General features: G+C 40.4%; 3 protein-coding genes and 1 long non-coding RNA gene across 8 annotated transcripts in view; 2 read left to right on the top strand and 2 right to left on the bottom strand.

The window, feature by feature from the left end:
- LOC109430450 (ribosome-binding protein 1) overlaps window positions 1-4456 on the bottom strand; it is a 40209-nt gene extending 35753 nt beyond the window's left edge. Inside the window, exon 1 of one of the 3 annotated variants that reach the window (XM_062860862.1) lies at window positions 4220-4456. The gene's annotated coding sequence lies outside the window, so the exon portion shown is untranslated. Of the gene's footprint in view, window positions 1-3966; window positions 4196-4219 lie in introns of those variants that run through there. The other 2 variants (XM_062860864.1, XM_062860863.1) reach the window with 2 other exon arrangements.
- LOC134291631 (uncharacterized) overlaps window positions 1-27671 on the top strand; it is a 256938-nt gene that overhangs the window by 92858 nt on the left and 136409 nt on the right. The window lies entirely within an intron of this gene.
- Window positions 10561-11481, top strand: LOC109409568 (actin-related protein 2/3 complex subunit 3). Its single transcript, XM_019683019.3, has 2 exons — window positions 10561-10744; window positions 10859-11481. Exons 1-2 carry the CDS (start codon window positions 10739-10741, stop codon window positions 11387-11389), a joined length of 537 nt encoding a protein of 178 aa, XP_019538564.3. The 5' UTR covers window positions 10561-10738; the 3' UTR covers window positions 11390-11481.
- The window catches only part of LOC109420033 (uncharacterized), a 265784-nt gene continuing 250129 nt past the window's right edge, over window positions 12017-27671 (bottom strand). Inside the window, exons 2-3 of one of the 3 annotated variants that reach the window (XR_009999193.1) lie at window positions 15676-18329; window positions 12017-12742 (exon numbers count right to left, since the gene is read on the bottom strand). Coding sequence is in view for 2 of the 3 variants with exons in the window: in XM_062859619.1 (XP_062715603.1) it covers window positions 16044-16976 (933 nt within the window). In the remaining variant the exon portion in view is untranslated. Of the gene's footprint in view, window positions 18330-27671 lie in introns of all 3 variants that reach the window. The other 2 variants (XM_062859619.1, XM_062859618.1) reach the window with 2 other exon arrangements.

Here is a 27671-nt window from a genome sequence, read left to right as displayed (position 1 = left end):
TGCTGCATCTTGCTCTTACCCATATGTGATCAAACGGGTAAGAGCGGGATGCAGCAACTTCGAGCAAGTTCAACCCACGTCGTTGAACAGGACTAATGAATCTGGCTTTTTTCATCGATGGATTTGAATGGGATAACTGCTTCTTCTACTTCGGAAATTTGTCAACTGTATGCTGACAAATTTGCAAGCGTATACAACAACGAAATTATTACCGACGCCAAAGTTGCTCGTGCAGCTAACAATGTTCCTCTTTCCGGTCAAACGATGAGCGCCTTGGACATGTAATGTGATTGCTAGAACTGCTTCCAAACTGAACTCGTCATCTACTACCACCAATTTATTGTGCCTCACATCGTATATCATCGAAAGTATGAATGAACACGTGCATACCGACGCCATCCACACTGACCTATCTGCTGCTATCGACAAGTTGGACCACAACATCACAGAGAACAGACATCCAAGCTAGAACAAAATTACTTTCCAACGCTGTGTATTTTTAGCGTTGAGAACATTAGCGTCACCTAAGCGGCGTGTTGTCACAGTCAGTGGTGAATACGCGTATCTAGATAAGCTTTATCCCAAGCAACACACATGGTTACAAAACAGTCACGGCAACGCATCTAAGGGTTACGTAGTAAGTCACAGTTACTTCTGTGCAACCTTTGCGCTGCCGTGATTGTTTTGTAACCGTTTGTGCTGCTTGGGATATTCACTACTGACAGCAGCGTGGGAACTTTGCGATAGCAGCGCCACTTGTTGCCACTAGTTGCCGCTTGTGTTGCAATTTCAAATGAATGGTAAACAGTTCTGGAACTAGACTTGGACGTCTGTTCTCTGTGACAACATTGCAATAACTTGACAGATTTGGGCTCAGTGGTAATATCTTGCGCTGGTTCAGGTCGTATCTCTATAATCGTTAACTGATGGTATCCATATGAGATTTCAGTTCAGAACGTTTCCTCGCTTCTTCCGGTGTTCCTCAAGGAAGCCACCTGGGACCGGTCATCTTCCTACTGTATTTCAACGATGTCCATCTTATCATTGAAGGGCCCCGATTATGGTATGCCGACGACCTCAAAATGTTCCTTAAGATTCGCACTCTTGTCGACCGTCAATTTCTTCGGCAGCAGATTGAACTTTTCACTAACTGGTGCTCGTTAAACCGAATGACTGTCAATTCAACAAAATGCTCCGTCATCTTGTTTTCTTGACGGAAGAATCCGATTATCTTCGACTTGCATAAGCATGCTTGGCTTCATTATCGAGCGAGTGAATCATTTCAAAAATCTAGGCGTTATACTGGGCTCCCAGGTGACATACCAACAGCGTATATAGTATACGGTCAACAAAGCTTGCAGAGGTCTGGCTTACTGAAGATTTTTTCCGACATCCATTACCTGATGTATTTTTACTGCTGCGTAGTGCGCTCCATTTTTGAATACTGTTCCGCAATCTGGAGCCTGGCACACTGCAACGGTACCGAGAGAATTGCATCTTTCCAACGTCACTTTCTCCGTTTCACGCTTAGAAAATTACCTTGGAGAGATCCGATTCGTCTACCGAACTAAGAAAACCGCGGTCGTTCAATCGATCTCGAGTTACTCCGCAACCGTAGCAAAACGACCAGAGCACTAATGATTGCAGACACGCTATAGGGGCGTATAGACTGTGGGACAATCCTGGAATAAATTAATTTGAACGGCAAATCCTCCGAAAATGCCGTGAATACCAGGTCCCAACGCACCACCTGTTCATCGACTTCAAGGCGACATACGACAGTATCGACAGCACACAGCTATGGAAAATCATGGACGAGAACAGCTTTCCCGGGAAGCTTTGCAGACTGACTAGATCAACGATGCACGGTGTGCAGAACAGCGTAAGGATTTCGGAAGAACTATTCAGTTCATTCGAATCTTGACGAGGAATGCGACAAGTTGATGGACTGGCCATGCCTCAAATCTCCATTGTAATACATATTATCGATTAACCGAGCTTGAGAACAGTTTATTTTGAGTTCTAATAAGGCTTTAGCAAAAAAAATACCTCTTCGAAACTGACTGCAAATTTGTCACCTCCCTTCATTTTGGTGGTTTTTATTGGGAGTGAAAACATTTTCTCAATATAGGTATTGATACTAATCAACATATTCAACTGAAAACCAAAACGAAGATTACTACGTAATTGAATAGTATTCGTGTTCCAATAAAAATTTACCAAGATTTTGTGGGGTTATATGATAAATCCATAAAAACTCCCTAGGTGGTCCAAAATACCTCCACTATCCTATATATGAGTAAAGAGACGAGTCAAGGATTGAATATACACAGGCGTTAATCAAACAAGCAGTTAAAGTAATAAGTGATAATATGCGAATGCCATGCAAGAAGTCTACTATGGCAAGAATTTTGATAAATATATTCCTAGGAAATACACCAAGAATATCGCAAAGATTCTATCAGGCATCTTGTGAAATGCTTTTCATAGGCACCACCAGAAATTCTTAAAGGATTAATAGTTTTCGAATGTGCATTAACCCTTTGGGACGCGCAATGTTGTAAAAATTACAACACCATCAAAAAATAAACCTCGTTCATCCTGAAAGGTTAATACACCAAGGGTCAAGATTCGAAGAATATTGCAAGGTTCTCAGAAAAATATTTTAGGATTTAACATTGTTTATGGTTTAGATTTTATTAGAAGTTAACCAAGAAAGAGCTCGATCGTTTATGGTTCCTCGACACTCCAACTCAATGAGGAAAAGCGTCCTCGTCGCTGGAGCTATAAAATGGAATCAACTTCCGTTGGCGACAAGACAGTCGAACACAATAGCACAGTTCAAATTAGCACTAAGAGTTTCAAATTAGGCAGTAGTTTAATACCTGATTGGTTTTATTTGTTAACTATTAGTCAATCCAATACAATGTAATGTAATTTTCTCAGAAAGCTTCCTTGGCCTGACAAAAGGTTTATCCACCGGGTTTACGGTTAACTAATAAATACAAATACAAATACAAGAACAATTCTAAAAATCCACTATGTACTCATAATCCGCCAAGAATTTCATTAGAAGCTCAAGAGTCTTGCAGAAGTCAGTGAGGTATCCCAAAACGATATTACCAACGAATGAGTACAGTGAACCACAATCATGTATTTAACAGTTTAACGTTATAGCTTTTTTTTTAATTCTATAATTGTAGGAGGTTGCATAAGTTCTAATACATCGTTTTTAGACCGTATCAGATAAAATATTATGAAAGTGTTTTGGGTACTGAACGAAAAACTCAGTTTATTTTGCCAACCAATGCAGAGTGCATCAGATCATTAACGGTCGCCACCATGTACCTATGTATGACTAGGTCCGATTAAGGTCAGTGTCGCTCGTCTAGCCACCTTAGTCATGACACAGTGTATTAATTAGTTACCTGAGTACCTTCTCAATAATAAGGTAATAATGCTTCCTTGACCTGATATAAGGCACTCACTAACAGGTTATCGTTAAGAATAAATAAACAAATTACAAATAATGTTCATTAAACGACAGATGGATAATAATGAAAAACATAAATTTCTTCGAAATTCACAATTTTGTCGATAACTTAAATCTGCTGGAGCGCCAGATCGGAAAAATTGGGAGCCACTGGTAATGACTATCGCGATGAGAGCACTGCTTGATGGTTTTAGATCACACACTTCACATGTCTGACGCAGACATTTTCCATTCCGAAACTATCTATAAATCCATTGAAGATGTATTATTCCACAATTTCAAGGTAATCCCGACTGAATCGAATTTGCATTACGGTTTCTTCGCCACAGCAACTGTACGGGACATTTGTATGTAGCTATACGGCCGCCATCATGCTTCCACGGTACATGGCTGTCTCTCTCCGGGATAGGCGAAAGAATTTTACCATCCGTCGTCATCAGCAAACGCACTAATTTGTGACCCTCGGAACTCACCAACTTCAATGAACCGTACATAAAACTTTGCAACAATTCACACTTAATTCAATGATTCACAGAGCAATCATTCAGCAAACTTCCATTAATCACCGCATCGCATAAAGCGAAAAATTTAAACTAATGAGAAAATGCTCACAGACCGAAAGGGAACTGGCACTTTACGTACTCTTCTTTTTTTTCTTTCTCTGCACTTCTTCGGGGCCTCTACTGCTGCCCACTGAAGATGGTCAGAAACCGGATCATGGCTCACCTTTTCCTATGCTAGTTGCGGATGCTTGATTAGCACTTCCACGTCCTTCGAAACCACCGGCTACGCGTAATGATTAAACTTGTTCTCCACCGTGGAAGCCAGGATTAATGAAGACACAGGGAAAAAAACGTCGACGGGAACGGATGCGACGGATCGAACGCTAGTGACAAAATTACACTCTACTCTTCTTCGGTCGCACAAGTAAATTGACCACGTAGCGCAAACACATTCACAGCATCACAGCCAGATTGAGAACGCACACACGCAGCGGATTCGTTGGAGATGGATTCTGAGCTGATGACTTTTAATACCGGGGTCGTTTACGAATTACGTAACAGATTTCTGACAATTTACCGAATGACATTTAAGGCATTTACCGACTCATGAACACTGACAAAATTTTACTCAGAAAAGGAATTTGTCACTAGAAAAAAAAATATCTAGATTGAGTTTAAATAAAGGCGAAGCCAGTTCTCTTCATCGACTCTCTCTTCAAATTAAAGTGACAACACAGACAAATAGACGTAACACTTGCGAAATTTCCATCGACCACGCTATAAACGATCATTTTAAATTTTCATAGTAGTGGTTTTCACAATCAGAGGCGTGCGCATCGTTTTTCTATGCGTTTGACGTTTCACACTAGCGCCTTCTGTTGACGATATTTAAAAAAAAAAAAAAAAAAAGACGCGGACACCGTCTTCAGCCAGAGGCTGCACAGACTGAATGAAACTTAAACACTAGACAAGGGACACACGGAGCATGCACCAGTGGATACGGAGAAGAAACTATTCTCACGAAAAGTTTCATCGCCCGGAGCGGGAATCGAACCCTCACCCCATAGCATGGTGCGATTAGAAGCTTGGTGACCCTAACCGCACGGCTACGAGGCTCCACAAAAATATTGCACAACCCTAATAAAAATGTATTATACACTGACGATTGGGTGAATGATTGTATTATTTCACACTAGCGCCTTCTGTTGACGATATTGCACAACCCTAATAAAAATGTATTATACACTGACGATTGGGTGAATGATTGTACCGTCTACCCCCGTTGGTTTGAACGACACCTCATGCAAACCAACGGGGTTCATTTTTAGTTTGAACTTCTAGCAACCCTGTGGACGACGAAAAACCCCACTGCTGGCAGCCTCATTTTATGTTTTGTTTTGATTCTGCGTTCCGTTTCACCCCGTTCCATTAGCAGAATGAAGTTTGAGCCATTTTTAATTTGAACGATGTGCAGATTAGAGGGGGTCAAATTAAAAAGTGTTCAGATTAGATGCGGTCAAACGAACGGGGGTAGACGGTATTATTCCATGTATGATCAAGATGATTGCCCGAAAGGGTTGTTAAGCACGTTGTATCATATTTTTTTTATTAGCTAATACAGTGATTCGTGCAACTTTTCCACCAGGTGATGGTAGTGTGAACTGGGCGATGGATTTCCAAGAAAATCGTTCAAGGTGTTACGTCTGTGTGTCTGTGGTGACAAGATGCAAGTATAGAGGTTGCTGATGATTGAAATCTGTCTCTTTCTAGCTCACATATGTTTTCATCAGGAAACTGTTTCCTGATTAAAACATATGTGAGCCAGAAAGAGACAGATTTCAATCATTAGCAACCTCTATGGTTGCACGTGGTTGCACTTTTTGGTCATAACACGCTCAGTATACGGATTTCAGAAGAGATTCTCAATAATATGGATTACTGCACGAATTTATACTGGCCTGCTTACTCTCACATGAAATTTTACGTTTGAGCGGTGTCGGCACCTCTCAAACGTCAAATTCTCAGTGAGAGTAAGCAGGCCAGCATAAATTCGTGTAGTGGACCATACCCTTGGACGCTAGATTGCATCGCAAGCTGGCCAACAAGTTGCGCGCAAACCGCCCATGCCATGTGCCGAGGTTGTGTGCCATACAAAATGTAAAAAAAAAAAAAAACAAGTGTCATAACGGTTCGCGCCAAGAGCTCTATCTCTCTTAGGGTTCGGATCCGATTTTTGTTCAAAACAAAAATTAGCAATATTATAAAGTTTAAACTGATGAGATTTTCAGTCTTGGGCCAGCGCTAATCGCTGGAAAATGCAATAAGCTATTTTACGAGACGTTCTACCGGTGGGCCGCTCATTGTTATTGTTTATATTTGATGTTTTTGTTTTCGTGAAAAGTGGCATAGCGCTAATCAGATTTTTGCTGGCAGAGATATTCGGTTTCTAATGCGACATGTATCAATCTCCCGAGCTGTATGATGTCACGAACAGATGAAAAAACATCCCCACGGTCTACGGATATTAATTGTGGGCGGATTGACGCATTTTTTGCAGATAAATGAACCCCGTTTATTAAATGGGCCCGTATCACATGTTATGCTAGCAAAAATGTAAATAAATGGGCTCACAGGTTGGACTTCAAAACTGATAAACATTCAAAAAAAAGCTGATTTGAAACGTCTCATAAAATGCCTTCCCAAGTAACCATTAACGCCACGGGAGTCCTCATCGCTATCCCTATTATACCGCTCCTTTTCGGGTGCTATTTTAGGTTAGCACCCCACTTTTCCACCGGTGGTTTCTATTTTGAGTTTAGGGACTCAAAAACATATTGATTTTCCACCGTGCGTTGCTAAAAGTGGTCCTTAGAGCATCGCCACGGGAGTCCTTATCGCTATCCCTATTATACCACTCCTTTTCGGATGCTATTTTAGGTTAGCACCCCATCTTCCCACCGGTGGTTTCTATTTTGGGTTTAGGGACTTCAAAAACATATCGATTTTCCACCGTGCGTTGCTAAAAGTGGTCCTCACTTTTTATCGGACGTAGTACAAATTAAGACAAATGAAATTATGTCCAAACTTTTGATAAATCCTGCATAAAATCACAAAGGCATAAAGGGTCACAGACGAGCACACGTAACACTTCGAACATTTCGCCACAGACAAGCAGACGTCTCCCTCTATTCAACTCTCGTTGTTTCATTTTTAACGATTGATTTAAATATTCTGTAGTTCGCAAAATTGTTCGCAGACGGCGCTCGCATAATTTTTGCTCCTGTTTGACGTTCGCTCACTACCACATCTATTGAGCGGTTTGTGAAGCAGCGTGATTGGCATTGGGGATTATGTCGATGATTTCATTAGCAATTTATTTCAAGTGATACGTTTGCTATTCAAAATCGTCGCGGAAACATTTTCGCCCAATCAGTGGCCAATCATGACCTAGATGACATTAGTTAGCGAATGTAGAACTTGAACAAAAACGCTGCGAGCGCAACAGATGGGCAGTTATTGGCCAACTGTGACATTTTTAAATAAACCGTTGAATCGGTGTACGTGGGAATTATTAGAGTGTTGCGTCTGTTTGTTTGTGATATGGTTCTGGGAAACATCCAGTCACGCAAGACAAACAGGCTTATTCTGCGCGGCGTGTGAGGTGAGACGAGTCGAATGAGGTGACAAAAATCGACTCGATCTCATTTAATTTGCATTAGTCCTTTCACGTCACGTGAGTTGAAACCGACCGTCTCACCTCACACGCCGCGCAGAATAAGCCTGAAAGTGTATCAATATTTGATTCTTGCTTTATTGATCCACTGGTGTTCATTTTCCACACCACAGCTCAGCTCACTTCACCGCAAAATCTAAATAAAGAAAGTGACGTTACACAAACCATCGGAATAGCAACTCAGTGCAAGATTTGAGAGGGTCCCCAAATGTGGAAACCCATCGCTAATCCCATGTCGCGTCCTTATTTTTCATTCCCGTTTAGATACCACCGGTGTGAACATGGGTCCCTATTTAGGGCCCGGAAATAGGGATAGGGACCCAGATAAGGACGCCCGTGGCGATGCTCTTACTTAAAAGTAGGTAAGTGCATTGTGGTTTCGCAGCGCTGCGTCCGTCTCGCTTTGATTCCACTGCTGTTCATTTTACACACCGCTTTTCACTTCAAAATGCAAACAATAAATAAAAAAGCGCAAACTGTAAATAAAGAAAGTGACGCAATCAGAATAGCAACTCCAGTGCAAGAAATGAGCTCTGAAATGAGTCCTCAGTTTTTACTGGACGTAGTACAAACTGAAACAAATTAAATATGTCCTTATGACTTTTGATGAATCCTGCATAAAATCACAAAGACATAAAGGGTCACAGACAAGCCCACGTAACACTTCTAACATTTCATCACAGACAAGAAGTCTCCGGTCTCCCTCTAGCCATTTCTTGTCGTTTTATTTTTTAAATAATATTTAAATACTACAATACTCTCAGTTCAAGTCAGTCTTGTTAGAATTTTCTGGACACTGCGTACCGTTGTACAGGAATCACACTCGTATCACATGTCTGTCCGGGGTATAAAAGGACTGAGTTTGGCCAATAGAGTGGCCAATCATAAACTAGGTGACAATAGTGAGCGAATGTAAAACTTGAACAAAAACACTGCGAGTGCCACAGATGGGCAGTTGACCAACTATTAATTTTTTAAATAAAACCGTTGAATCGGTGTACGTGGGAATTACTAGTGTTGCGTCTGTTTGTTTGTGATAGGGTTCTGGAAAACATCTAGTCACGTAAGACAAAGTGCATCAATATTCATCTCTTGGTTTATTGATCCACTGCTGTTTATTTTCCACACCACTGCTCAGCTCACTTCACCGCAAAATATAAATAAAGAAAGTGACGTCACACAAACCATCGGAATAGCAACTCAGTGCAAGATTTGAGTGGGTCCCCAAATGTGGAAACCCATCGCTAATCCCATGTCGCGTCCTTTTTTTTCATTCCCGTTTAGATACCGCCGGTGTGAACATGGGTCCCTATTCAGGGCCCGGAAATAGGGATAGGGACCCAGATAGGGACTCCCGTGGCGGTGCTCTAAGCCGTAAAAATGGCATTAAGTCGGTTCTATAGTCGAATATAGAACATGTTAAACAGAGCTAATTGGAACTATATCCTCTAATAGGGCTGCTCAAAAGCCACTTTTGGCGTATTATTCGGCTGATAAGCGGCTTCCCGTACCGAGTCTCTGGCGAGAGGAATGTCAAATGTAAATAAAAAAAGAAAAAAAACAATTCTATTTTTGTCTTGCTTTTCTACTTCTATTCTACTTCTCGTCGACGTTCATCTTTTTGCTACTTGATCCAGATTCCGGCCAATGTCCTCAATGTTCCTGCGTTGAATTTCTACGTGTTAACCATATACTCCACAAATGCATCGTTAACTTCATACGCTCAGAATGGTATTTGAAGCAAAGAGGCGATGCATTGTTGATTTTTCCATCCAGGAGTAGCAGACGGATCTTAAATCAGATACAAAGACGATCGGATCCGAAGCCAGATTCGATCGATCGAGCGAAATATCAGGGGAAATCTACTACATACCTAGAACAAACTGAGAGCTCGTTGGTACTATAAAGGAAAAGATATTGCTAATTCAGATGAATCCGATGGTGTTAAAGTTTGAAGTTGAGGAAGCGCTAATCGATGACGTGCAGATTCGCGGGAGATAGAAGTTGAGCTGGGAATCATCTGGAAATTTGAAGGGGATCTATCTCGATGTCAGATTCATGACCGGGATCATAATCCATGGTGTACTACATGCTGCCGCTTGCCAATAACTTTTTTCTATTCCTGAAGGCCTGAACCTTTCTTCTATGTTAGATTTACTTTCATCGGTTCTAGTTTTGGTTTGATTGAAATTTATTTTGATTGGTATGGATGTCATGTCAAATGTCATGTAAGACAAGATGTTCAACAGCACTGACAGCTGTCTAACTAGGCTTGAAAGCACAGGGTTAACAAGCACTACAAGATAGCGTTATATACCCATATACAGCTTATTTCAATGCAATAGAAATACACTAGAACTCCAATGGCGCTGTAGTCAGTTTTCCTATTTAATTATTTTACTAACTTTAATTGCAGTAATTTACTATTTCAAAGTGTCCATCTTGTAGAGGACCTTTTGTTATGGTAAACAAAATTAACTTGACACTTCTAGTACCGCTGCTGACGCTGTAAGGGCGTGGCAAACTAGATGTTAGTCACACGAACAGTCGCGACATTGAACTTCTGTGGCTAGTTATTCTACTTTCAATGCTTACGATTTACACGGCCTATAAGCATTTGAAAACCTTCTTCAGAGCCTGTTGGCACTGAAAAGCTGTTGAAGTTCCTCTATACCGCTTATATCAGTGCTTAGTGGTTACCTGGGTTATTTACTCATTTTTTAGTTGTCCCACTTTAGCTCAAAATCAGCCTCCGCCACAGTAAAAATTTTCTTAGGTGCATTGCTCGGTAAAATGGGTATGCTGAAAATATCTTGCTGGTAACCTTGTCACTTCGTTTGACTTCTAATCAAAACATCGCGTTGGTGTTGTGTTTCAGGTCCTCTGGGTGCAAAAACTGTAGAAAATTCTTTAAAAATTACATGTAAATACCTATCTAAAAGTTAATCATCAAACGAGAAAGACTTTGAACAACTTTAAATCAGTATTCATTCCACAGCTGCTGCAATAATGCCGGTAAGCAAACTAGATTTTGGTCTGCCATTAGTCATCAGTTTTGCTTAGGGTGTGTCTTGAATCGGTATACTGATGGGTGCTTATCTATCTTTTCACAACTTCGCTGGATTATAGGCCTATCATTCCACAATCAAGGACTACAGCCAGTCTGTGGGCAACATGGCCATTCTGCCGCTGCGTACCCAGGCGCGTGGACCTGCACCGACCAACGCCAGCATCGAGCAGGACATCATCGATGAATCATTGTACTACTTCAAGGCGAATGTTTTCTTCCGAACGTACGAAATCAAATCGGAGGTCGACCGGGTGCTAATCTACATCACCCTGTACATCACCGAGTGTCTGAAGCGGCTGCAGAGGTGCGCCAACAAAAACCAAGGGCTTCAGGAGATGTACACGCTGGCCATTTCCAAGTTCGATATCCCCGGAGAGGCCGGGTTTCCGCTGAATGCGGTCTATGCCAAACCGTCGTCCCCGACGGAGGCGGATCTGATGAAACAATATTTGCAACAGCTGCGGCAGGAAATCGGTATCCGGGTTTGCGAAAGGGTCTTCTCCGGCGAGGACGGCAAGCCCAGCAAGTGGTGGCTGTGTTTCGCCAAGAAGAAGTTCATGGACAAATCCCTGTCGGGGCCTGGACAGTGAAGGGTCATTTTGACGGAAAAGGTATGCATGTTTTAAATAGGTATTACTACATTGTTCACTTGTCGAATAGGAACATGTATCCATAAATGCAATCCAATGTCTAGTTTTGCTTCGAAAATCCTTATGAATTAATTAGTTAGGTAGGTACTACTACTTTGGCCGAATAGACAATTTCATTCCTTACGTTAATGTTGATGATGTTTTTAACACAAATGCATGTTGGCATACTCAAAGTCATAAGGCTTAATAGAGCTTAATAAAATTAGTATTTGCTTTTTCTCTTTGGCGTAATGCTCAGCTTACTGTTCTGTGAGCACTTATACAGTTATTAACTGTGAAATTTCTTTGCCAATTACCATTTTTCACATGTATATCGTGTGGCAGGCACGAAGATACTCCATGCCCAAGAAAATCAAGAAACTTTGTTAGTTCCTGGATCGACCGGGAATCGACCAGGTAAGCATGGTCCTGTTGAATACTCACGTGTTTACCAATTCGGCATTGGCACAACTCGTGATTCATGCTTCTGCGTCAAACACCATTTTCTTGTTTCCCACCGAAAATTGTCCGCAGCACTTTATGCTCCAAAATTCCGAAAGCTTTTCGACCTACCTTTTCTGTTAGCGGTTTCTTAAACGAAACAGACCGACCCGGTGGAACTCAACGACACGTTATAGGAACTCGAAACGGGGTAATGTGATTTGCGGTTGGTAAGATGCGCTAAGTGAACTGGTCAGGTTGATGGTTCAGATTCGACTGATGTCTCCTTTATTAGTTTGCTCTTTCGAGCCCTTTGGCCCAACCGATCAGAGCATCGGCTATCTACCCGAAATCTACCGACTCGAATGTCGGTTTACATCGAACGCATGGAATGCGCAGGTATATATCAATCCTTCCCCCTTTCGGAGATTTCTTTATAACACTCGTTTTAAATTTAACCAAGTAACAACTAGTTAAAAACATTTCCAAATCAATTCTGAACTTGACTATCCGAAAGCTTTATATAAAACAACTAGCTAAAAATCTGAATTCAATTTAAACTTAACTTATAACTCCGAAAATTCAAATATAATAATAATCGTCTTTACGGTTCGATTTCCGAGAGCGCTTTGACCTACGAAGCTCAACTGGATCACACGAGGAAACTGGGCGCCTACGTTTTCTGCCTCCCCTTGGAGCCTCGGGTTCATGCTCTTCATCCAGCGGCTCAACATCGGGGATCCTCAATACGCTATCCTGTCCATCTCCATCCTCCCTTCGAACCAAAACGTTCGGCCTTTGCCAGGTTGTGTTGGTCTTACTGATCCGGATTTGAGTTTTGTGCGCCATTGTTTCCACGTTTCCAACGCATATCTGAAAAACATTGCGAGAAAATTTTTTTATGAATGTGGCTTTTATCCATCTTGCCTTATGGTGGGGATTGTGGTTCGCATACCACACCTCGTCCCCTGGCATCAGATTGTCCAAAGCATCTCTCGAATCATCCGGAACATGCCCGCTTTGCTGCTTATCATGGACCTCATCATGTAATTGTGGCTCTACCATATATTTTTTATAATGATTTCTCGGATTAACTAAGTCTAAAATTGTCTTTGGTTTGAAGGAGAAAATTTTTCCCGAGGGGAAGTATCCCTCTTTCGTCATATTATTATTTCTAAAGTTAAATAAAAACAAGTTTATCTGGTCTTCCAGATCCAACTCCGAAATGTTTGGGTCCATTAGAAACCTCCTTAGAACTTCCTTAACTGTTCTGACTAATCTTTCCGCTTGACCGTTACTAGAAGGATTATATGGTGGGCTTTTCATAACTTTTATTCCTTGTCTTTCAAGGAAGTTAACAAAGCCCCAGGAGTTGAAAGGTGGACCATTGTCCGACACCAAAACGTCCGGCAGCCCAAATCTTGCAAAGAATGCCACCATTTTTTTTAATACTTTGTTACAATCCGTACCATTTCGCATGTATTCTACCTCAATCCATTTAGAAAAGCTATCGACAATTAACAAAAAGGTACGGTGTTCAAAAAAGAAAAAATCTATATGGATTCTACTAAAAGGCCTCGTAGTTGGTGTCCAAATGGAAGATTCCTTAGGTTTCCGAACTATAGCCATACTATTGCATGCATCACAACTTTCCACATATTTCTCAATGTCGGCATTTATGCCGAACCAATACACGGTATTCCGAGCTAATTGCTTCATTTTGACAATTCCCGCATGATTAGCATGCAATAGTTTTAAAATTTTCTTTTGGAATACTTCCGGAATAATTACTCTGTCCCTAAAAAGAAGACAGTCGTCTACTAATTCTAAATCAACGTAATTCGAAAAAACATCTGTGAACTTTCTGTCAACCCTTTCTGGCCAGCCTTTTAACATGAATGACTTAATTGTTTGTAAAAATTCATCCTCCTTTGTTGCATTAGCGATCAGTTTTGAATCTATAGGTATATCTGTACTAAAATTTATACTCTTGATTACATCAATGTCTAAATTTTCTGGGACGGCTTGTTGTAAAGGGAATCTCGAACAAAAATCCGCATTCCCCAATTTATGTGAGGGTCTGTAAATAATGTTGAAGTCATATATTGCTAAATCCAAAACGAAACGTTGCAGCCTTGTCACATAAATCGAATTTCTACCCTCTTTACCGAAAATTCCCACCAAAGGTTTGTGATCCGTATATACTGTAAAATGTTGTCCGTAGAGATATTTGTGGAATTTTTTTATGGTGCAAACCAAAGCCAAAGCCTCTAAATGTAAAATGGGGTATTTCCTCTGGGCAGGATTCAACGAAAATGATGTAAAGCATATCGGCTTTTCCGTATTATCTACCACGTGAGCTATTAAGCCTCCTAAACCGTAGCTTGAAGCGTCTGAGATTACTACCATGGGTTTCTTTGGGTCGTAGAACTCTAGAAAATCTGTTTCAATTAGCAAATTTTTACTCTCAACAAAGGCTTTCTGGCAGTTGTCGTCCCAGACGAACTTTACGTTATTTTTCAACAAATTGTATAATGGAAATAACTTAGAAGATAAGTTCGGTATAAACCGGTGATAATAGTTTAACAACCCCAAAAATGACTTTAACTCTGACTCATTTTTCGGAGCATTTGCTTTCTCAATCGTTGAAATTTTGTCAGGGCAAGGTCTGAGCCCTTTATCGCTAATGATGTGCCCCAAATGAGTGAGTTCAGATACAAAAAATTTGCACTTCTCAAAGTTAACTTTTATATTAGCATTAGCTAAACGATCTAATACTAACAAAAGCTTCGATCTGCACTCTTCAACCGTTTTTCCAGCAATCAGAACGTCATCTAAATAGCATGATACATGTTCTATTCCTTCCAGTACTTTATCCATGACCTGCTGGAAAATTGCGGCACTAGACGAAGCTCCCTGTGGTAGTCTGTTATATTTATATAAACCTTTCATCGTATTTATTATCACAAACCTTTTAGATCTCTCTGTCAACTCTAGCTGTGTATATGCACCTTCAAGGTCAAGGGCGCAGAATACTTTGCAGTCTGCTAAATTTGCGAATATGTCTTGTGGTGTTGGTAATGGATAGGTATTTGGAACAATAGATTTATTAAGCGACACTTTGCAATCGATAACTAAACGAATCTCGTCATTCTTTTTTATTACTATAATTATTGGGGAAGCCCATTCACTCGTATCAATAGGAGTTATAACTTTTTCTTTTTCCAACTTATCCAAATACACAGAAACTTTATCCTTCAGTCTGTAAGGAACGTTGTACGCCTTCTTAAATATAGGCGTTTCATCCTTCATAACCAATTCCGCTTTAAACCCATGAATTGGCGAAGAAAAATCTTTTGTAAAAACATTTTTAAATTTGCTTTTTAACTCATCAATTCCAATTTCAACAGCGCTTTTGCATATGCTATTTATCGGCAGTGTGTTTTTGAAAAATTGCCTCCAATTGGGATAAAATGTGTCCAGCCAAGTTCGACCAAATAGTGGATAAAAATCATTTTCGCAGTCCAAAACTAAAAGCTGCATTAGAGCCTCTGTGTTATTGTATTTAACTGAAACAGTTGCTTCTCCTTCGATCTTCAATCTATTTCCGTTTACTACCATCAATGGTTCGCTATATTTACGCAAGGGATTGTCAAATTTCGACAAGTATCGCCTCTTGCTAATAACGGATACCGATGCCCCACAATCCACCTCCATTTCTAGGAATTTACCCTCAATATCAACTTGTACTAAGCATGGATTACTAATCTTGTTTATGGAGGACACGTACATACACTGTAGATTACCTGAATCACTATCCTCGCTTTCGTCATCGTCGTCGTTGGTTCTCATCCGTTCCAGCAATTCCGAAATGTGCCTGTCCGCTCACACTAAGATCAGCTCGGTATTTTTCCCATCTTTTTACTGAGTTCTCAACAGCAGATTTAACTCGGTACGCTCGGTTATCTCTTTTGCTGAATACTCTGTAAATGATTTAACGAGTTCTGCAAATGAACTGTCAAAAATTACAGATGAACGGTAAATATCGTTACTGATGGACGGTAAATATTGATTACAGAGTGTACCGAGTTAAATCTGCTGTTGAAAACTCAGTAAAAAGATGAAAAAAATACAGAACTCAGCGAAAATTTTACTGAGCTGGAAAATCAGAATCTTAGTGTGCTGACGGCCCGGGCCTATATGAGTCCACCAGATTCACCGCGTCGCGGTTTAAATTTTTCAATTTGAAGCACTTCTTCCTTATATGGCCCTTGATTCCGCAAAAGTTGCAGGTGATGTTAGAATAGTCCGGTCGCGGCCACTGGCGATACCCTCTACGCTGTCCGTCCGGTGATTGGAAGTTGCTCGCTTCGGCCATCCGTCCTCCTCGGTTCAGCTGTGGACTGAATCCTAATCGACTCTTAACTGGACCTCTATTGTTATGACCGCTGGCATTACCTCCAACCCCTTGATATTTCATCGACCAATTGTAAACTTGAGATAATTTTCGCCCCGCTGTACCCTGTATCGTATTTGCTCTATCGTTAACCGCGGCAACCATACCATGTTGCCCAAAGTTTGCATGGTCGGTGGCTCCGGAATTTGCGCGAGCCACCTCCCATGTTGTTACAATCTTTTCGGCATTAGCTAAGGATAATTTGTCTTCGCTTAACAATCGTTGCCTAAGGTTCTTGTCCTTGATACCGGCGATTAAACGATCCAAAATGGCCACCTCTTTAAAGTTTTCAAACCCGCAAAACTCGGCTTGCAGTTTTAAATTTAAAATGAAATCCTCTGTAGTTTCATCTGGATTTTGTACACGGGTACTAAATTTGTACCTCTGTACCAGATCCGGATCAGTTTTATCCAGGCGATTTTTAAGTTTATTTACGATATCGTCCAGTGCTGCTTTTTCAAAATCCCCCGTGGGGTATAGAAGCTTGATTTCAGCAAAAATCACTGGGCCACTCATGGTTATAAAGTAGGCCATTTTTTCCTCGTCCTTAATTTTATTCACCCGGAATAAATACTTCATCCGGGTAAACCAATCATTGAAGGATGTACCCTTGCGATAGGGTTCCAAAGTAAAGGCTACGCTGGAGCTCATTGTGCGATCGAAACTAAAAATACTAATCAAAAGGGTATTCCAACAATAAAAGAAAACCCCGAGGTATTATGCCGGATGAAAAACGCCCAATGGAATACAATACAGTTCACAAAAGAATTCAAAATGTCACCAAGATTTCAAAATGTGCCGAAGAGAGCGTCAGCAGTGATTCAATACAAGTCAATAATGTAATTCAATTCAATACACAATGCCCAATACACAAAAGGCATTCAATTCATTCATTCACAATCACGAAATAGGTAATATTGTACAATTGAGGGGCATACACGTTTAAAATTCAAGTAATTCAAATAAAAGTCAAAATGAAACAAAGAATAAACGAAAAAATCCTTTTAGATTCACCAGTTACACTACTTCAAATTTGCATTATATTGTGGTTAAATGTTCGTCAATCAGAAGAAAAAGATTAAAACGACTCACCCTACAAAGCTAGTCAACGGCTGTGGGCTTGATCCAAAACGGATTCCCAAACGTGGATCGGCGCTTCCAAATTTCAATAGCTATTGGAGCAATTCCCGAATGACCAATCCTGTTCCGTTTGGTACCGTCCTTCGGATGTCTCCAGGAACCAGTTCAGCTATTCACCGTCGAGATCGTCGCCTACTCCTTTTTTTGTGATTCCGCAAAAGAAAAAAAAAGGAAACTTTAAAACAAAGCCAAAAACTTTTTTTTTTTTTTTGATTCACCCTATTCTTCTGCTCCCCACACAAAGACGAAAAGGCCTTTTCGATTTCTATAGTGTCAAAACGACGCCACCGACAAAATATGGCGTAATAATGTTACCACCGCTATTCTCTATAATTTTTACCTTTTTCGTAGCGTTTTTGGTGGTACGGCCGTACTTACGGGTTTCCTCTTTCGAAAACGAACCGCAAGGGTGACTATTTCTTGGACCTGCTGCTCCTACGATTCTTCCCGTCCGTGACGTGTAACCAGCAATAAAAGATGGCTTCGCTTCGGTACAGATGTGGCTGCTTCTCGACGGGCACTAGAACAAAATTTGCACTACCGTTTTTAACTACGCACGCGTAATTGAATGGTTTTCCTCGTCGACACTTTTCTGTTAGCGGTTTCTTAAACGAAACAGACCGACCCGGTGGAACTCAACGACACGTTATAGGAACTCGAAACGGGGTAATGTGATTTGCGGTTGGTAAGATGCGCTAAGCGAACTGGTCAGGTTGATGGTTCAGATTCGACTGATGTCTCCTTTATTAGTTTGCTCTTTCGAGCCCTTTGGCCCAACCGATCAGAGCATCGGCTATCTACCCGAAATCTACCGACTCGAATGTCGGTTTACATCGAACGCATGGAATGCGCAGGTATATATCACTACCTACAGAGCAAACTTCGATTGCGTTTGCAAGTAACGGAACCTAAACTGGTTAGGCAATTCGTAAAAGGCGTCCGGTCATTGCATATGGTGAGCGTGGACGTAGTCTTGCACCGTGTACCATTGACAGTTGCCTGAAACTTCCGAATATTGTTCTTATCCATGCTTTCTTGCGCTTTGACAATCATACCTACTCTTTTCGTGCTGTCGTTTCTGACTGTGGTAGATTATTTTCTCTTCTTCTCTTGCCATCCTGCCACTAGTATTGGACTTCTGACGGTATTATTTTTCGTTCATCACTCTTTAGCACTCCTCAAATCGTTCCGACAGTGGTGTAGTGTCTACCTAATGGTTGTGCGCATAGTATATCTACTAGAGTGGGTCAACGTTGTATGGAGAAACTTTAAATTTGATCGTATCAATCCGGAACAAAGCTTTCCCAATCTATATTAGCGTCCAAAGTAACTGTGCAAAATTTGGGAGCGATTGGTTGCTTCCCCGTATTCCGCATTGCGATTGAAATTTGTATGGAATTTAGTATGGGAAAACCTGCTTTTTTGCATTTTTCTTATAAATTGAAATTTTTCGTCTAAAACAATCCAACCAATGACGGTAAAGTATAGCCTAGGATATGCCGAAAAACTTTGCCGTAGACCGCAAAGTGATCCGACGTTGTCCGTGTCTTTTTAAAAAAAAATCAAAAACCAAAAAGTTAGGAAATGGATCCAGTTTCGCCTTTTTTCATTTTTTGGTTTTTGATTTTTTCATTTCATTTCATTTTATTTTTCGAGTTATTCTGGAGTTACAAACGTGACATAATTTCATCAGCTGAGATTTGGAGTTCCTTGCAGCAGCTTAGTAATTCAATATTTAATTAATAACTTTTAGCATGGAATAAATTTACCATAGAAAAGGAAAAACTATTGAAAAACCCTTTCAAAATTGAGAATAGTGTGGGGATAGTTAAAGGAAAAGTAAAATTCTTATTCTAATATCACAGTCTGCGCGCCGTCAGTTGTTCCAGCAACGGGTTTGCTGAAGTTGCACATCCTAACCAGAATTTGGGAAGTACACACTGGATCCATTCATCGATGAGTTCCACCTTCGCTAATCTGTGGAGATCTTCAGTGGGGTGAAACGGGTCCAAATTGAGCATCATCTTCAGAAGCCGGTTTTGCTTCGTTTGGAGTTTCTTCCTGTGAGTAGCGGCACAATCGAACCAGGCAGGAAAACCGTACGTCATCGATGGCATGAACACCAATTTGTAGAGAAGTAACTTTGAATTTTTGTCCAGGTGTGAACGCCTGTTGATAAGCGGGTAAAGCATTCTAGTGAGCTTGCTTCAAGAATTCCTTCCCGGGATTAATACGGTATTATTCTACTGGATACATTCTTCCGGGATTCCTCCAGGAACTACTTCCAGGATTCTTTCGGGAACTCTTTTCGTGATTCCTTCGGAGATTCCTTCAGGGATTTCTCCGGAAATTTCTTCTGGGCTTCTGTCAGGAATTGCTTCTAGAAATTCTCTGGGAGCTCTTTCCTAGAAAGAGTAACCTTGAAAGAATCCCGGAATTAATTTCTACAGGTATCCAAGAATTTCAGGAAGTATCCGAGAGTACTTCCTGGAGGAATCTTAGCAAAAACTTTTCAAGCAATCCAAGACGGAACCTCTTTAGGAATACCAGAAAAAAAAAACGGAAAAACTCCAAAGTGAACTTCTGAATATTTAACCTTCCGTAACTCGCGCGGTTGGTTACCTGCGTCAACACCACACTGAAGCGGAGTACAAAAAGCGAGCTTTTTACAACGTGTTGTACAAAATACAACAGCGCGATTACTCGAGGGTTAATAAACCCCCGGAAGAATCTCATCAAGAGCTCTTTGTCATCCCCAGAAGGACCTCCTGGAGGAGTGCCACTTTGCCGTCATCATATCATAAATCAGCACACTTTCTAACGCAGTTTAACCATACATTTTGAATACAATCTATCTAAATATATAAAAATGAGTTTGAAATCCCTTCGAGGCAACAAAACTCAAGAACGACTGAACCGGTCAGGATGACTTTTGCATGGTTTGATTCGTATTCCATGGTGGCTGTGTTTATAAGTAAAAAGAGTTACGAAAATCAGCCGAAGAAGTAAAAAATCAATAAACTACGGATTTTTCATGAGCGTGGAAGAAAATCCACACACTCGAAATGAAACCAATCTAGAGTGCGATGCAGTAAAGAGCTCAACAGTTGTCAAACCACCACAACTTGGCAAGGACTTTGCTGAGACAGCTAGTTTTGAATAAAATCAAGCCATCTATGAAAAGTTGACGAAGTTCGAAAGCGGACGTAAGTTTTCCTAGTCCAAATAGTATTTAAACAACAAGGCTCCAAAAAGCCATAGACTTGGGAAAATTCACCTTAGCAATCGCGATGTGCAGTGCGTGTCCTATAGGGGAGAGCAAAGGAAAGTTGCACTCGCGTTTCAGGGTGTCACAATGGGTTTCATGGTGATATCAGGAGATCTCAGAGGCGGTTGAACAGCTGTCCTAGGGGATATCAGGGTGTACTAGGGAGTGTCAGGGACGCCTGAATGGTTTTCAGAAGCGCTTCAAGGAAGGAGTCTGAAGGGCTTTTCAGAGAGTCTCAGGAGCGTTTCAGGTGTCTCAGTGGGGGTCTGGGGGGGTATCTGGAGGTCCCAGGGAAGGATTTCAGCGGGTGTCGTGAGGCATCAACGCCCTGAAAAGGTTCCGAAACCCTCATAAACCCTCTGAAACCTTCGTAATCCGATTGGACACCGTGGTCAAAATCTCGACTATCATCATAATTAATAATCGGAAGACTAGAAAATATTTCATCGGCGAAATATTTTCCTTAATTCTGTAAGGGACGACGGGACGCATTACAAGCTAAAAAGAATTTATTTTAGTATGGAAAATAATCAAAAGCTTAATCAATTAAGGCGAAACTGGAAGCATTTTCTCATTTTTTCGGTTTTTGATTTTTTATTAAATAACGAAGCAATATTTTCAAAATCGGTTTTCGTGTAGATGTAGCGTATGGATCAAGGTGTCTCCTGATTTTTTTCCTAGTGGAAAATGATTTTCATTTTTGCGGAAACCATTTTTGAACAAAATTTCACAAAAAAATGGTTTCCGCAAAAATGGAAAACATTTTCAACCACAAAAAAATCAGGAGATACCTTGATCCATACTCTACATGTGTACGAGAACCGATTTTGAAAATATTGCTTCGTTATTTAATGAAAAATCAAAAACCGAAAAAATGAGAAAATGCTTCCAGTTTCGCCTTAAGTGCACTTGCTGAGATCTCGACTAAACGCTTGATGTTTAATGTTTGATGGTGTAAAAATGCTGAGCTCATCTGCGCATTCCATCAATACGGTTAATCATTATTTCATTCAAAATTCATTAGAACAGTTTATGCACTAGTTCAACAATTTAGTTGTGATTGCGATCAGCCATCAGCCCCCTAGATCTCTTGCTAAATTCAGTGAACCAAGCATGTTTCTCTTCCGACTAAGCACATCCATACAAAACAACTTGACGACGATCTAATCCAACAACCATGTGAATATAATATGTGTAAGTATAAAACTATCCCCACGAACCCAACTGCCGATACTGACTAGTTTATATGATGTAGGCCTCTTTAGGTGTAACTGACGTCCAAAAAATCGAAAGTTTTTATAAATTGACCAAGTGATTATTATAGAGTAAGATGTTCGAAGTTTTTGAGTTTTCAATTTTGTAAGTCAGCGCTTCCCAAACTCGACTTTCGCGGCGCCCCAACGTGTCACAGGCTCGCTTTTTCTACTCTTTTTAGCGAGCCCGCAAGAGGCTGGTGCGCCGCGAAAACAGAGTTTGGGAAGCGCGGTTGTAAGTGTATAAATGTTTAAAGTTACATACTAATAGTCTGATGAATTTCTGTCTGTCTGACCCTTATGCATTCGGAAACTACTGAACCGATCGATATGAAATTTTGTATGTGGGTGCTTTTGTGGCCGGGGAAGGTTCTTAGCTTGATGTGAGACCTGTCCGGTCTCGGGAACGAGGGCCTCCCATACAGATGCGGAGGACGTCCCTATGGAGCTGTGCGTTAAAAAAAAACAGTGGGCGGGCAGTACGACGTTTGCTAGTATCAGTGGCATCTCGTAACCTCACTTTTTGCCTGTTCAACAACTCTAGAACTTGAATTTGCGGAGAATTCAGGATCAGAATCAAATTGAAAATAGACGCAAACAACGGTTCTCGTAATTTTCGACATATTACAAGCTAATTTGAAGAGAAAATTCAAGAATTTACGTTCGCTGAACAGGTAGATTTGAGGTTAGGGAATCGCCACTGGCTAGTATTCAATAAAAACAGGCGCTGAAGAGGATCCGATCCGAGGACCGAAACGTCGGCGAAGATAACAATGTATCAACGCTTAAACCCAAGGCTGCCAAAGCCGAATTCCAAAACTGTAAAATTAGTATTGAAAGGAGATCGAATAGGGTGCGGGCACCGGTTTTGGCCAGTCTAAGGGAAATCATTTTTATAAAAATAACCAATAATCCAATGAAAACTACCAATGTGTTAAATGAAAGGTTTTGATCTATACTTTATTAGAAAAATGCAGAAATCAAGCTAATACTTGATTTTTGTATTAAAAGTAGCACTGAACAAAATAGCAGATTGCAATACGTATAATTTCCTTAAGATTTTGATTTGGAAAGTTTTAATTGACCCACAATGTAGAAATACCACATCTATGGTTCAGAAATGGCGCCGAGGGATGGGTTTATCCTAATTCCTGCAAAAGGCGAAGAAGCGTCTTGTGTATGTAACATCAGCAAGATTCATGTTTTAGTCATATAGACGGATGGTAACATAACATTTATTGACTGAATTTAAAGCGAACATTTTTTTACATGACATTCAAAAGCCCATAAACCACGTGGACCAAAATTTGGCCATCTCAGAACCCCCCCCCCCCCCCCCTCCCCTCTCGTAGACTTTTGTCCATACAAAAATTTTGAAATTTGTATGGAGCGTAGACTTTCTATATTTTAACCCTCTAATGGATACCTGGGGTCCATTGGACCCCAGGGCCACTTTGAAGTGGTCGCAAAAAAGTTTGGATTGACACATCGGTCCCGTTTTCACAGTACCTTCAAACTACACCACGATGAGTTATTTGTGCAAAAATAACAAATATTTCATGGCGTACTATTGATTATTTTTTATGTCAAAGTTAAACCGGGCGATTTTGGTCCCCTGGGGTCCATTGGACCCCACGACACGAATGATTATATCATGTGATCGACGATCGTCACTTCCTAGAATAATGCTGTCTTCGACAAAATTGTTCAATAGACCAAGGACAATCTTGTGACGAACAAATTGAAATGGAATTAGCCCAGTAGGTGGCGCTATTGTTTATTCAAATTATGGATTGAAAGTTAAATTTAGATTGAATATCTTGAGATTCGGAATGTATAGAAAGTTTGTGTCTTCGGCAAAAGTGTTCAATACATCAAGGATTATTTGGTAATGAAAATTATTTTAAAGTTTTTCTGCAAAATGGCGCTAATTAGTTCGTATATGCCCAGCATCCTAGATTACCGAGTGGCAAGCGTCCTCAAATAAGTACGCTTCTTTTGAAGTGAATATCTTGAGAATAACACAATATAATTACATTCTGTTCACAATACCAATACTTCCAATTTGGTGGATAATTTACTTCAGAATTGACTCACCCGGATACTCCAGGAATTCCTCCCAAAATTTCTGAAGGAACTCCTACCAGGATTCGTCCAGAAATTAATATGTACAGGGATTCTTTCAGTAATTCTTCCCGAGGTTCCTCTACGATTACATCTGGGAAATCCACTTAAAAGCCCTCCGGAAATGACTCCCAAAACTACATCAGGAATTCCACCAGGGATTCAACTAGGAATTCGTAAAAGGATTCTTCCACAAATGCTTTCCGAGACTCCTCCACGAATTCCTCCCAGAATTTCTTCAGGAATTTGTCTCCGAATTGCTCCCTGGTTTTCTCCAGAATTTCCTCCCGGGTTTCCTGCATGAGTTTTTCTAGGAAATCCACTTCCTCCTGGGATTTCTTCAGGAATTCCTCCGGGGGTTGCTTCAGGAATTCCTCCTGGGATTTCTCCAGGAATTCTTACCGGTATTTCTCAACGAATTTCTCCCGGGATTCCTCCAAGAATTCTTCCTGGCATTCCTCCAGGAATTTCTCTCGGGATTCTTTCAGGAATTTCTCCCGGGATTCTCCAAAAATTTCTCCCGGGATTCCTCTAGGAGTTGCTCTCGAGATTCCCCTAGGAATTTCTTCCAGGATTCCTCCAGGAGCTCCTCACGGGATTCCTCCAGGAATTTCTCTCCAGGAGTTCCTCCCGGTTACGGGAAGGAAACGTTGAAATTTACATTCCATTTTATTCGATTTTTCATGAAAATATATTTTGTATCACAGAGAACAGACATCCAAGCCTATAGAAATTCTCTCGAAAGCTGTGCAAGGATTCATTTTTTTTAGCGTTGACAACACTAGCGTCACCTATGCGGCAAGTTGCTACAATTGGGTTCTTTAGGGGTATCTGGATTATTTCAGATTCGGATTCTCCGCCAAAAAATTAGTCGAAATCCAAAATTTCATAATTTTTGGAATCCGGGATCTATTTTTAAAATGCATTTAAAGTTTGTATGGGGATTTTTTTTTTGTTCGGGTCGAACTGTCATTTTAGCAATTGAACTGTCATTCTATCCACGAAAATTAAAACTATTTTGTTAATTTAACCATCAAAATAAAGGTATTCGAATCCAATAAAATCACGTTATACTCAGAAAAATGAGCTCTTTCGATTAGGCTACAGAAAATAGCAATATTTTATTCGCTAAACAACCCAATTAGTGGTGAGTACGCATATCTACATAAGTTTTATATTCACCACCGACAACAGCGTGGGAACATTGGGATAGCAGCCCCACCACGATGTTGCCACTTGTGTTGCCATTTCAAATGAACGTTTAATTCCTTACACAGTTTTAAAACTGAGCTTGGATGTCTGATCACTGTGCTGTGGAAAATTGTGTAGATTATGATCAAAGTATAATTCTGGAGCTCGATTTGAAAAGGTCGTATGTGCTTTTGTCGATATAAAATTCGATCAGTTTATTTTAGTCACTGTAGCAATATGGCAGATATTTTGCAAACTTTTAATGATGGAACAGAAAGCCTGTTTTGTGAGGATTCTGTTGTATGTATAAACTTTGCTCAATTTCAACGGTTTTCGCTATAATAAGCGAATCCAACTGATCGAATTTTTAATCGACAAAAGCACATACGACCTATTCAAATCGAGTTCCAGAATTGTATACAATTATATATATATATATATATATCCCATAATCTGTAATATAGACACTATAGATTCCATATGCTTTCCAAGGTGCAGACAACTGTAAGGGGCCGTCCATAGATGAAGTGGCATTTTAGGGTGGTGGGGAGAGTCTCTGATTATGCTACGAGCCATGTATTAGGTATGGGAAAATGGGGGGAGAAGGGAGGTGTCAAAAATCGTCAAAAAAATGCTACGCCATTTATGGATGGCCCCTAACCAAGCGATCTGTCAATTCGTTTAGCCAAACGAGATTTACGGAACGATAACGACTGTGGGTTGTGTGACGTCATTTTTTATTAGTACACACTAAATTCACTATAAAACACTTTAAAATTGCATAATTCAACTATTTCTCCCTAAGTCTGTAGATTCTATAGTGTCTATATTCGGTAGGTCCATGTCCTGCCAAATAACAGCTGTAGACACCATCTCTATAAATAATAAGCATCCCGCACCAGCGTCTCCCAATAGGAGAGTTCGTATCAAATGGCTCATCAACAGAACATTTTTGACCTACCCAACAACTAAGACACCATTTTTCTAAGAAATCAGGATCCTGAGATATTATGAGATAAAAAATTAGCATGCTATCTAGCACTGCCTAGTGGTGGAATATCGAATCAAACGGTCCATAATCTATAAGTCCTTGACCAACCAAACAACTTTGCCGAAGACATCAACTATATAACTAATCAGGATCCTGAGATATATGAGATTTAAATTTTAATAGTGTTACGTCTGTTTGTCTCTGATTCCTCTTGGGTTTATTCAAATATTACGAAACGCAAAATTTGACAACTTAAGGGCTCCTCCCTTCTCCGTGCAACAACTTTTGTATGGAAAATTTTGAATGAAACGTAACACAGCGCTAGACCACCTCCCACTCCTTTGCGTTATGTAATATTTGAATGACCCCTTTTGGCCCGCTGGACATATATGTCTACTCGTCTACAGCAGTGCGATTTACCATATTGTTTCGGTACGTCTTGTCCTTGTCCGCTTGTTTAGGTACGTTATATCCTGTAGATCGGGGGCATTTTTCAATGCTCACTAGCACCACCTAGCGGAAACTTCCCGAACTAAATTGTTCATCACTAGATAGGCCTTGACTTTCCTAACATCTTTGCTGAAAACATCACCCTTTCAAAAAGTAAGGATCACGAGATACGCGAGAATATATGTTGGGGTCCAATGGACCCCAGGGTCCCAAAACGGACCTTTATTTAAGGGCGGACGGGACGGTCGAGGAAATATCCGTCATTGCTCTGTTGCTACTAAGATGGTAATCTCAGATTCTACTTCATATAATGGAACAAAAATCTATCATTGTGTATGCTCACTTGCAGTGCATATGCTGATTGTTTTTCAGCCTCATCTGTGCGATAGAAATCGAGATTACCATCTTCAAAATCGCGAGGCAAATTGTTAGAAAGAGAGGGAAGATAGGAAAAATAACACAGCGTCCCGATTCACCTTAAGGTATCCTCTTGAGGGTTAAAAAGTTGTCAAACTCGATATTGAGCTAGAACTCAAAAACTGTTCTACTTAAAATTTTTTGAAGCACGGTTTTGAAATCAGCGCTAAATTATGCTTCAAAAATTTTGGTCGTTGACGGAAGTTCACGACTTTCGTTTTATTTTGTAAACTAGTGTAATTCATCGTTTAACAACCTTGATTTTCAGTGTAGAATGTCATCCCTGCGTCTCTGGGCTTGGATTATATCTTCCAGGAAGCTTCGATTTTGGGCATGTGGCCGATGTGCTTTGCAGTAATGATTGGAATAGCTGAATGTATGAACAATGACATCAGATCTTCAAGTCATCTGATATAGTCACGCAATGTTGATGTTGCCTTTTCAATTGTTGGTCTTGAATTTTCTTGTATTTTATGGTTGTGTTTGTACATAATGCAAATTAACAGTATAGT

The sequence above is a fragment of the Aedes albopictus genome, chromosome 3 (assembly GCF_035046485.1).
Source record: "Aedes albopictus strain Foshan chromosome 3, AalbF5, whole genome shotgun sequence".
Taxonomy (NCBI): domain Eukaryota; kingdom Metazoa; phylum Arthropoda; class Insecta; order Diptera; family Culicidae; genus Aedes; species Aedes albopictus.
Note: the sequence above shows the minus strand (reverse complement) of the source record. Positions and strands in the feature narration are given on the sequence as shown.